We start from the raw sequence: 12,361 nt of genomic DNA, 5'->3' as shown, positions 1-12,361 counted from the left end.
GACTTATGCCACTTTTTTCCAAGTCTTCATTTGTCTTTAAAAAAAAAAAAAAGTATAAATGTTTGAAATCAAAATCGCAATAAATATCGTACCATGGACTTTATACCAAGGTATTATCGTACCGCAAGATTTTGATATTGTTACATCCCTAGTATTTTACAATGTAATCTATTCTTGTGATGGCAGAGCTGAATTTTCTGCATTAATTACTCACATGATCCTTAAAAAAAAATTATAATAATAATATTCTGATTTGCTGCTCAATAAACATTTATTATCATTAATGTAGAAAACACTAAAGCTGCCTAATATTTTTGTGAAAACTGCGATACCTTTTTTTTAGGATTCTTTGATGAATAGGAAGTTCCAAACGACACCATTTATTCGAAAAACAAATCTTTGGTAACATTATAAATGTCACTTTTGATCAATTGAAAGTGTAATTGCTGAATAAAATAATTAATTACTTTAATAAAATCTTACTGACTCCAACCTTTTGAACAGTAGCGTAAATAAAACGTTTTGGCATTCAAGCATAAGCCATTAGCTCAAAATAGACACTCCCATCTCAGTGAAAACTACAGTGATCTTAAATCCTAGTTGTATTGCAACATAAAAGGACAGATTTCTTATGGTAATAATAGTAACTCAAACAGTTTCAAAATGTAATCCTGTCTAAATAGTTCTAAAGATACAAAAAAGCAGACGTCCGTCAGGTTCCCTTCACTTACACCCTCTGGGACTGCAGGTGTTTCTCAAGATCTCGGTGTCATGGGGTGCCGCTGCCTCCCAGGACATACAGGTGGAGGTAGAGGAGTTCCACACACACTTCACGCCAGGCACAGCCTTCACACACTCCCGGTGCCCAGAGAAAGCAGCGCAGCTCGCAGGGGTGAACCTCAGCAAATCGCTGAGCATCAGGCTGTTAAAGCCTCCATACACGTACATCACCCTGACACACACACACACGCACAAAAAGAGACACCAATTAACCTCACATATATCTGAAAGAATGAGAGAGGACTGCGAGAGATGGGAGGGGAGAGAGATGAAGGGTGAGGAGGAAGAGGGCAGCATGAATGCGGAATAAAGGAAGTTGGGAGAAGTGATGAATAAAGCGTATGAGACTGACAAGTCAAACAGGAAAAGCTGTGTTGTGCCACAGCTCCCCACAGAGGAGTCACTCAGTGGTCATATCAGCACTGACAATGACGCTGGGAATCATGAGCAAGAATACAGATCACAGTGAGCTTACATCAAAATCTCACAGGAGAAAGTCTTCTGTGAGTGTGTGCAACTGTGAGGATATCTGCGGTTAAAGACTGTTTGTTCAGCTGGCAAATTGCAGCACTAATAATAAGATGTGTTATTTATGGATAATTATTTGGAATTATGACTTAATTTGACTAATCCGTACGGAAGGAGATTACAGGCAGATTTAAATATAGACTTCATATTTACTATGACTGCTCAAGTACCACAGAAATAGAAACACTTTCAAAGAGGAATATCCGGGACTCAATATAACTTAAGCATCAGTGGGATGCTGTCAATTAGCTGAGGAAATCATTTCAACTCTGTTGGTAATAAAGCAAACCGCCTGCTTATGTTTGTATGGTAGGTTAACAGAGGATTTGAAAGCAAAAATATACATACACTGCTCATTTTGTTAAATCATTTACCGAAGTTATTCAATACAAATTATTAGCATACAAGTTGTAAATCACTCCTTTGAGGTGGGTTTGATTTTTAATTCAATAAACATTTGGTTATGTGGTACCCAAATGACCCTATGACCCTTCTCTGTATTTTCACATGAAACATGGTTTCCCATAATACAGTATGATTTAACTTTAAGCAGACAAGGCAAAAAATTATTCTAGTCACATTTGCCTCATTCTAACAAAGTGTCAAGTCTATCATTTTGAAAATAAAATTGTTTTACATTAATTCCAGTTAATGTTAAAGATGTAACAATATATTGTGTCACAATATATCACAATACAAAATTGTATTGTTGATAGTGATAGTTTAGCCAAGATGAAAATTTTAGATTTAGTGTCAGTATTACATTAAACTACTATATATACTGTTGAATATAATGTATGCTAATGCAATAGGGGAATATGATAAATGTCTTGTTATATTTAAAATAATGTAGGCCACTTTTTACTGGTAACTAGTCAGTGACCAAGTGCAAGCAAATAATTATGTATTTTCAGCTTCAGAATCATGAATTTTTATATTTTGGTGTCACCATTGCCCTGTGCATTGGGTTACCAGCACCAAGTCCAGGCCTATTAATTTCCAACCCCAATGTAACACCAAATTTAGCTTTTTAAAATCAACAGTACTTTTTTTGTTAACCTTTTACCATATGTCTTGGAGTATCGCAATAATATCGTATCGTGAGTTCAGTATCGTGATATGTATGGAATCGTGACATGAGGGAATTCTTACACTCCTAGTTAATGTATATTACTGCCACAGACTTCCCATGAAAGTGCATTATTGTAAACAATTTCACTTTGTTTTAGATATTGAGAGAATCAGTCAAATTTATTTTCTGTGGTATTGAACAGCACACATGTTAGTAGAGTTTAAAGTTACACAACCGTTTAAAAGTTTGAGGTAAGACGTGTCTTGTTCTCACCAAGGCTGCATTTATTTGGTCAAATATACAGAAACATGGTGAAACATTATTATACTGTAAAATAAATGTTTTCTATTTGAATACATTTTAAAATCTAATTTATTCCTCTGATGGCAAAACTGAATTACAGTGTCATATGTTCCTTCAGAAATCATTCTAATATACTGATTTTGGTGCTCAAGAAACATTTAGTATTATTATCAATGCTCAAAACAGTTGTGCTGCTTAATATTTTTGTGGAAAAAAAAAAAAAAATCCCGAACAGCATTTATTTGAATTATAATGCACATATTAATGTTTTTACTGTAACTTTTGATCAAATGAATGCATCCTTGATTAATAAAAGTATACATTTCAAAACAAAAAATTTTTTTACTGACCCCAAGATTCTGAACGGTAGTGCATATAACCCTAACTATTCCTTTACAATGGTGTCCATAATGTTTAATCTAAAACAAGCTATCATAAGTGAGACTAGATGCTTACTGAGGGCATTAAAAACTGAAATTACCCATTGTGATACACAGCGGAGTGGCCAAAACGGTTGACATCATGGTGAAGATCTGGATTGGGCAGTACAGTCCACTCATCACAAGCTAGAAAAGAGAAAATGGCAGACAAAGTGAATCTCCTTTCAGACACATCCACCCAGTGCTGCTGGAACACAATTTAGAGACATCACTATAGAGAAGACTGAGCTCATGAATATTAATTAGCTAAGACTAATCGTTGCTCTACTCGCGTTACCCAATGAATATTCATAAGACCAACCTTCATCCTGGGGCTATACATAAATTGATGACCTGTGAAGAAGTACAGGGACTATGAGGCACATTTACTTGTACACTAAAACAAGGTAACATTTTAATGTGATAAAAGTGAACATTTCCGGTTTCCCCAACCCCCTGCATTTTTGTAAAACGACCTGGCTGCATTTTAAGCTGAAACTTAAATTAATAGTTCATGCTAAAATGAAAAATAAATCATCATTTACTCACCCTGGTGTTGTTCTTATTCTGTATGACCTCCTTTCGTTTTCGGACCACAATGGGAGAATTAATCAAATAAAAGAATGTCCTGCTTGCGCTCCTTTATATAATGGCAGTGAATAGTGACCAGCATCAAGCTGTTTTACAGCCAAGGTCAGGATATTCATGAAATACATTACATTTCAGTTTGTTTTTTCACCAAACCTTATCGTATACCCCCAGAACATTTGTACTATGCAATGCGTCACATGGGGCCATTCTGTGATACTTTTGCATATTTTTTAAAAAGCTTGATGCCGGTCGCTATTCACTGACGTTATATAGGCAAGTTTTTTTTTTACATTTCTCCTTTGTGGTCTGAAAAAGAAAGAATGGCATACTGCATTAGAACACCACCGTGGGGAATAAATGATGATTTTCATTTTAGATTGAACTATCCCTTTAATTTCAAATAATCTCTTTCCTACAAATAGAAGGAGTTTGTGGCTAATCTAACTGAAGTTAGAGAAGCATGAAGAGAAATGACTGCTATTAGTGCAGTGTGTCTGTGTGACAAGTCACTGCCCTCTGCTGGCGAACTTTCTGACAAATCGAATTCAGCATCCTTGTGTGGGCCAGTATGATTGAGTTCAGCTCGTAAGGATAGAGCAATTACCCCCAGGGCCGAGACTGGCCTCTACTTAATTACAGATTACCACAGCACTAGCCTGCAACACTAAAGAGAAGTTGGCATGGGAAGAACAAGAGAAAGAAATTTAGACGAGGAGTGACATATAATGACGAATAAGCAATCGCAGACACTTCTGATGTGTTTAAAGCTTCTTGTATTTTATACAGGCTCTACAAACTTCTCAAAGACGCTCTAAATTTCCACCCACACATCATATTCTGCTTGTAGTGCATCTAGTCTGACATCACAGTATCTCTCATTATCTACATGAAAAGCGAATACCAGCAGACAGGCATGTCTACGATCCCTGGAGATTACAGAACTCAAATGTGTCAATCATAAAATAATGGCTTGAAGATCACGCATCCTTCTGCAAGAGCCCCCCTGATGAGTGCATTTCAGTCCTTAATGGCTTGCTGCTACACGCACAGAAATCCAATTACGGTTTGTCTCCTCTGCTGTTCAATATTGTGAAAGATAGAGATATTAGATATATATATATATATATATATATATATATATATATATATATATATATATATATATATATATATATATATATATATGTGTGTGTGTGTGTATGTGTGTGTGTGTGTGTGTGTGTGTGTGTGTGTGTGTGTGTGTGTGTGTGTGTGTGTGTAGAGGATGCAGAAAGTCAATGGTATAGAAATTGAAAAGATGTGCTAGGCTGATAATTAAGGCCATAACCACACACAATTTAGTTTTTATTTTTCCTGAAATTCAACTTGGGAATTCAGCAAATATGCAAAAATGTCCTATACTTCTAATCTAATTAAAAAATGTCTCTTTATTTGGAACTTGATGGAAGCAATATAACAGTGTTCATAATAAATTAATAAAAACTCACACCAAGACAAATGTTTGGTGTGAAAAATTAGGTGTGATAAACGTTATCATCTCTTTTCCATCACACTATTGGATAAATGCTCAGTGCTGCCCTCTGACGTCTGGTACAAAAAAAGCAATTGTACTGCGCATGTGTACAATTCATCCGTCTAAACTTATGCACGGTAGTATAGCCAGGCCTCAAGTTACATAACATATTGTCATGCTGTCCAGTCCTACACTGAAGTACAGGAGATGTGTGATTTGAATATTCAGGTGACACAGATTGTGTATGGTACTCACCCAGGTTGTACGCTATAAAGTCTGAGGAGAAGCACTTTGCTCCGTGGCTCATTGAAGTGTCATTGTGTGTGTTCCCTCCAAACACGAATATGTTCCCGCCGACGATCACTGACGTGTGGAGGTAACGGAAAAAACCACTGTCCCTCAGAATAAACCTACAGGTCAATCAGAAACATCATCAGCGGAAAGCAACAGAACAAAGTCAGACTATGTTAAAATGTAAGCCGTATTCATTCTAATACACTGATTTGCTGCTCAAGAAACATGTCTTCTTATTATCAATGTTAAAAACAGTTGTGCTGTCTATTTTTTTTGTCAAAACCTTGATACAGTTTTCCCCCCTCAGGATTCTTTAATTAATATTAATAATATAGCTTTTTTAATGCCATGTCAGCATTTTTTGCAAAAGCGGAACTACAAAAGTTGCATAAATAGAAAAAAAAGTACACGTTAACATATGATAAAAATTCTAAAAATCTTTTCTGGTAAAATATCACTTAAGTTCTTTAACGAATAGGAGGTGTGAAAGAACAGCACATATTTTAAATATAATATTTTGTAACATTATAGATGTCTTTACTGTCATCCTTGCTGAATAAAAGTATGTTGTTTTTTTTATGATATTAAACATTTGAAAGGTAGTGTATTCCATTTCTAGTATACAATAAAATATCAATGAGGTAATATTGTGACATTATTTCATTTACTTTGAAGTGTTTTATCCCCCCCTTTACATAATATTAGATTAAAAATGCAAAATAAGCAACTCATTTTTAAGCATAGACTTAATATGCTAAAGTCAAAATATCAGTGTCAAATTAAAGGTGTAATGCCACTCAACGCACCACAGTTTCTTGTCCACATTATATTGGTACAAGTCTCCGGCCAGGCCATATTTATTGGCGCTGAAAGCTTTGTAGCCTCCGTGGATGTAGATGGAGCGGGTTTGGGGGTCGTACACACTGCTGTGCCCATAGCCACCCTGAACCAGCGCCCCACTAGTCTCCAAAACGCTCCAAGTGTTCGTTACTGCAAAGGGAAAAATGAGAAGTAAGAGAGTTAGTGAAGTAAGAAATGCAACAATTGGTTCTCCTAATAAATAGTTACAACTATTTTTGATGTTGCTCTTCCTTTAGAACACCAGAGGGCAGTAGAGTTTAAAATACAATTGCCGCAAACATGCCAGAACAGGGATAACTTGTCACTTGAGGACTACATCAGTATCTATACGGTAGAGTCAAAAACCTAATTGAACAAATGCTTGTTTGCCCTAGCAGTAGTTTTTTATGTTAATTTCAAACCACACTGGCATCCATTCACTGTTATAAACCAAAAGGTGAAAACTAACTATCCCTAGTCTCATCTCCCTCACACAAATGACAAACCATCAATCATGATTTGAAACTGCAAAACACTTTACACAAATTATTTCAAAAAGGGGCCTCATTTTAATTTTGTGATGAATGACAGAGTCAGTCTCTGCGGTACCTAGCGGTCTGATTCATCGGACAGAAACTGGGTCACAACTGTTCACTGTGACTTCTCTGTCCAGGATAGCACTTCATTTTATAAAAAGGATTAGGGTGCTTTCACAAGGGATGATGAATTCTTCCATTCAAACAGCCAGGCTGAATGAAACAGGACACAGGTGTCCTGGGGCCTGTTTTTAAAAGGTACTTTTTTTTTTTTTTTAAAAAGGAGGGATTTTTTCACATGCCATCTTAAATGGCATAACGTGCATGATGCAAAATGCTGGAAAAAAGGGAAAATATGCAGTGCAACAGCCATGTATATGAACAGAGACCAGTAATTACACAATAATTGACACAAAAAGTACTCGGCTGATTTATCTGTCAAGAAGGGCTAAAAATCTCAATATTCTTTCTAAATTTTCACTATATTCGATATTATATATTCTGACATATAGTATCAGATTTTAACTCATCTCACTTGCACAAAACAGATTCAGTATTCCTCAAAACGAATAAAACAGGGAAAACTTAAGACTCAGAAACTCAGAAAAATCACACAAACCTGCAATAAATAAATATTTACAAAAACACACTATGTATTTAATCTCATTTTAAGCAATGTCTGTGCTTCTGACCTTCGATGACTCAATTCAACCGTACTAAGGTGCAAAAATAAGTTATACATCACACTTTTTAGTTTTTATGGCTTAAGAAAGAATGTGGAACTTTCTTCTCCTGCGTCCTATTCTTCTGCAATCCAGAATGGCTAAAAGGTTTGTTTTAGCTGCTGCCTCTACTGTACAGGTATACATTTGCATTTCCTTCAGCCTGAGGCTTATTCATTAGATGTTTTAGGTGTGAAAGGGCCTTTACACAAAACTAATGTAACAATTTACTTTCCATAAAATGTAACTAACTCAATCAGTTACTTTTTTTAGTGAGTAACACAATATTAATGCATTACTTTTAAAAAAAAGTAACTTTCCTCAACACAGATTTAATCTCACATTTCAATATGGCTGCTGTCTTTTGAAAACTAAGCTAAACATTGCAATTAGGGATGTGACGGTGAGGACATTTCCCACTGATTAATCGTGTGACAACACGTCAGCGGCCGTGCGCATTTTACTTTCGGTTTAGAATTAGCGATTTAAATGCCCTGCCGGGGATAACTGAAAGCGTACCAGTGGACATGCACCGCTAATGACAGTGCGGACTTGAATTAATGAGTGTGGCCGTGCACATTTTACTTTCGGTTTAGAATGAGCGCCAATTCGGGGGCGGGTTGCTTGAATGGTGGGTCCATTAGCCTATTATTCTTAATGAAACGCACAACCACAACTCCCTTAAATAGGCGCTTTTACATTTCCCTTTGAAACCAAATCTTCTGTGATAATTTTGTCAATCAGCTCCTCGCTCTCGTGATAAATGAAATCTGACTCCTGCTGCTAGTTTGTGCTGCGACTCTCGTTCGGCTCGTGCTGTATTAAGCAGACACGTTTGGTTTTTAATTGTAGTGTCTGTTCTATAACTGAACTAAATGATTTAAAGGGGTGATGAACTGAGGAATCCACTTTCCCTTGAGCTTTTGATATATAAAAGGTCATGGTAATATAAGAATATCCTGTAAGTTTCAGAGCTGAAAACTTCCTTGTTAGTCAAAGAAAAGTTTTTATTGACACCAGGCCCAGAAAACGAGAGCTCTCAGGATATGCGGATCTCTTACGTAATAGGACCTAGACGCCGCCTCTACAGATAAATATGCTTCTGTAGCCCCGCCCACCGACTCGTGAGCTAAGGATTGTCCCTGCATAAGCTTCCTTCTGAACACACACTTATGTGAGTAGGCTAAAACATGTTTTTTTGTGTGTTAGTTTTGCATAGCATTACAGATCGTTGGAAATCTATTGATTACATACCTTAGCAGTTAGCACGCTGTCACAGGGTGGAGAAGGTGTTATTGAATTGGTTCACTCGTGATCGGACTTGTAGCGTTATGGGCCAGGCGCGAGTGTGTGTGTCTCCGCGTTCACGCGAGTGTGTGTGTGTCCGCGAGAGTGTGTGTGTGTGTGTGATTTAATCATTGTGTTTGTTTGATATTTTGCGAGTCCTCCGAGCATTTCCTCCAGACGATTCCTGGGACTGACGGTAGCTGAAGCTCATTAAATATGCAAATCTTATCCAATCCTAGCCGTGGGCATTTACTTCCAAGTGTTCAGTGCAGCACGCCCATCAAATCCCAGTGTTTTTCAAAGAGGCTCAAAACCAGAGTAGAAAATAACCTATTACTTATTCATTATGATGTTTTTGAATGTAAAAACCACACGAACGTAATAAGTTGACCTCAGACAACAGTATACATTTTAAAAAAAAAGCCAGTTCATGACACCTTTAATTTTACGACGGTGGGGGTGGTGCCGCAGTGGGCAAGTGATGTAACCGGTGTTGCGCCTGAACACCGGCAACACCAACTATCGCAGCAAGCCTAATTGCAATATTTACAATATTCCCTAATTATATACTGACAGCAAAATAATCACAATAATAATGTACATATTCAATGTATCGCCCTGTAGAGTACTTTAATATCACTACTGCGTGCTACTGACCAATGTTGTATTGCTGCACTAGGCTGATGTATCCATAAAGTGGGCAGTGTCCGAAGACGACCAGTATGACTGGCTCCGATCCATTGGGTTGGAGCTGGACGGTGTGTGCAGAGTGGCCCACGACTGCATACTGCTCTTTAGCACGCAGACTCAGCAGAACCCACGTCTGGTTCCGCGTGTGGAACACCCACAGTTCTGATGTCACGTTTCCTGTGGAGTCGATCTTCCCACCGTACATGTAGATTTTATCCTGTATGTATGCACACAAAGACAAATAACTTGAGAGATCAGAGCGAAACAGGTCTCAGTTCAATGCGTGTGCAGAATAAATACAGTGGGTTTTCAACATGAAAATCATTATGTAAATACACGGTATACTAAAGGAATCATCTAAAACTAGAAAATTAAAGTGTCAAAACAATCCTTAAAAGTGTTAAACAGGCCTGGCAGAGCATTTTGGCTTTGACAAGACATTATAATGAAGACTTTTGAGTAGAAGAACAGTATTAAACACCATCTCATCTATTAACAAACCTCATGCAGGGAGAGAGAATGACCGTAGCGTCCAGTTACAGAGTTGACGGACCGGTTTAATGACATCCAACTTTGAGAGGAGATGTTGAACCTGAGCCACAGTAAAGGAGAAAGGGAAACTCTGAACCAGTGAAGTTATCATCATATGGTACGTCTGCTTGTTTAAGAGTGTGTGTGTGTGTGTGTGTGTGTGTGTGTGTGTGTGTGTGTGTGTGTGTGTACTCACGCAGTCACCATCTGGTAGTGTGTGTAATTAAACACATGTCCACCTATCACCCACATCACGTCTTCATGAACCACAGCCTTATGGGACGCCCGCGCCAAGCCATGCCAGCTGTATTCCTCACGTGTCCAGAACGAAACATTTGCTGGTACAGATATTGAACAGTCCAGACCTAAAATAGACACATGTTCTGACTATCACTAGGGCAGGGTAAGTCAAGTAATGGTATGTGTGTGTGCGTGATAGATATTTGATTGTAATATTGCATGAAATTAGCCAAATTTAAGCAAATGCACCACTTAAAAAGCCATTGGTGCATACATCGCATCAGGGGTTACTGTTTTGGCTAAGTCAACTTGTGTAGGCCGTCTGCCAGAAGATAGTTATTTTGGTTTACAAAAATAGCTTAAAAACCTATTGCTTTGCTTCAGAAGGCCTTTATTAACCCTCTGGAGTCTCGTGGATTACTTTTATGATGGATGCACGTTTTTAGACTACAAAATCAGGAGCGCCATTCACTACCATTATAAAGCTTGGAAGAGCAATGATATTTTATAATATAACTCGGTGTTCGTCCTATATACCTAGGATGGCTTGAGGGTGAGTAAATCATGGGATAATTTTCAGGGATAGGGTGAACTATCCCTTTAATGCACTTAACATATAAGAATAAACCATCTATACACTTTGAATAATAATACTACTAAAACTAACAGTGATATGGTGATTTAAATGGTTTGCGCTTTCACTTTAAGTAGTGCCGCTGCAGCGCTCCAGATGATCAATGCAATCAAATCACAGTTCTAATTGCAAGAAAGTTTGTCAAAATGACTATTCCCAAACTGAAAAAAAAAATCTGTAAACTGTATCTAAAGAGGAATAATCATATGTTTTTTTTTAAGACAATGCTCCTGCCCAAATTGCAAAGAAAACCAAGAAGTGGCTTGTAAACAAGTCCATCGGGATCATGTTTTGGTCCAGATTTGAGCCCTCTAGTGAATACTTGGTCTCACATTAAACTCAAACGAACTGAGAGACATTTTACAACTACTTATATTATTTTGAATAAAATAATTGCAGTCTGTGTGAGAATAAACTTTTGAATATATGATTATGAATATTCACAATATTTCTCAGTCCAAGCTGATACTTTGCCAAACAACTCCTTTACTCATAGTCAAGTCAAGTCAAGTTTACTTGTATAGCGCTTTTAACAATGCAGATGGTTTCAAAGCAGCTTTACAGTGTTAAACAGCAAAATAATGCAACAGAATTTTATTCAGCTGTATAGCCATTCCAGAGAAAACGGTGATCTCATCAGTTCATTTCAATTATCATACAGACAGTGTGGGCTTTAGATCAGTAATTTAGTTTATATGGTTAATTAAGTTTAGTAATTAGATTTATTTGGATATTTAGTTGAAAAAATTAAGAAATATTTAGTGAAATTTAGTGTCCCCAACTGAGCAAGCCAAGCCAGAGGCAACAGTGGCAAGGAAACCAAAACCCCATCAGGCGACCTAATGGAGAAAAATAAACCTTGGGAGAAACCAGGCTCAGTCAGGGTGCCAGTTCTCCTCTGACCAATCAACAGTCATAATAGATCAGAATATTAAACATGTCGTTTTTGCTTTGAATTGAACATTATGCAAATCAAGCAGTGGAAGTAAGCTTGGCTAATTGACTAAATGTACAGAAATATAAAACACTAAAAAGATACACAAAGATGGCTGTGCTTGAAAATGTATAAAAATGACCAGGAAACCAGGGAGGAACTTGAAATATGAGTCAGCTCTGAGTGTGGCTCAACCTGTTGTTCACAGATGGGGAATTAAACACTTCCACAGATCTGAAAGAGGAAGAGAGGAGGGGGAGCTAGAGATGATAGCCAGAAAGAGCTCAGATATGAGAGCGAGAGACTCATACTTTCATGGCTCAGTAGGCAGCAGAGCTCTCCCCAAGACTGAGGTTCAGCGGCTCCAAGTCATATTTAACGTAATAAAATTTTTTAAAAATTTCACGTCTTCGTCAACCTCGTAATTATAAGCGGGAAACTCACAAT

General features: G+C 37.3%; 1 protein-coding gene across 4 annotated transcripts in view; it reads right to left on the bottom strand.

Moving 5' to 3' along the window:
• Positions 1 to 12,361, bottom strand: part of atrn (attractin) — a 95,458-nt gene that overhangs the window by 54,038 nt on the left and 29,059 nt on the right. For all 4 annotated transcript variants that reach the window (XM_079842625.1, XM_079842622.1, XM_079842624.1 and 1 more), the window contains exons 6-12: positions 10,303 to 10,471; positions 10,077 to 10,167; positions 9,543 to 9,792; positions 6,307 to 6,490; positions 5,462 to 5,616; positions 3,165 to 3,249; positions 732 to 952 (exon numbers count right to left, since the gene is read on the bottom strand). In XM_079842625.1, the coding sequence (XP_079698751.1) occupies positions 732 to 952; positions 3,165 to 3,249; positions 5,462 to 5,616; positions 6,307 to 6,490; positions 9,543 to 9,792; positions 10,077 to 10,167; positions 10,303 to 10,471 (1,155 nt within the window). The remainder of the gene's footprint in view (positions 1 to 731; positions 953 to 3,164; positions 3,250 to 5,461; positions 5,617 to 6,306; positions 6,491 to 9,542; positions 9,793 to 10,076; positions 10,168 to 10,302; positions 10,472 to 12,361) is intronic.

This window comes from Gobio gobio (genome assembly GCF_949357685.1).
Source record: "Gobio gobio genome assembly, chromosome: 18".
Taxonomy (NCBI): domain Eukaryota; kingdom Metazoa; phylum Chordata; class Actinopteri; order Cypriniformes; family Gobionidae; genus Gobio; species Gobio gobio.
Note: the sequence above shows the minus strand (reverse complement) of the source record. Positions and strands in the feature narration are given on the sequence as shown.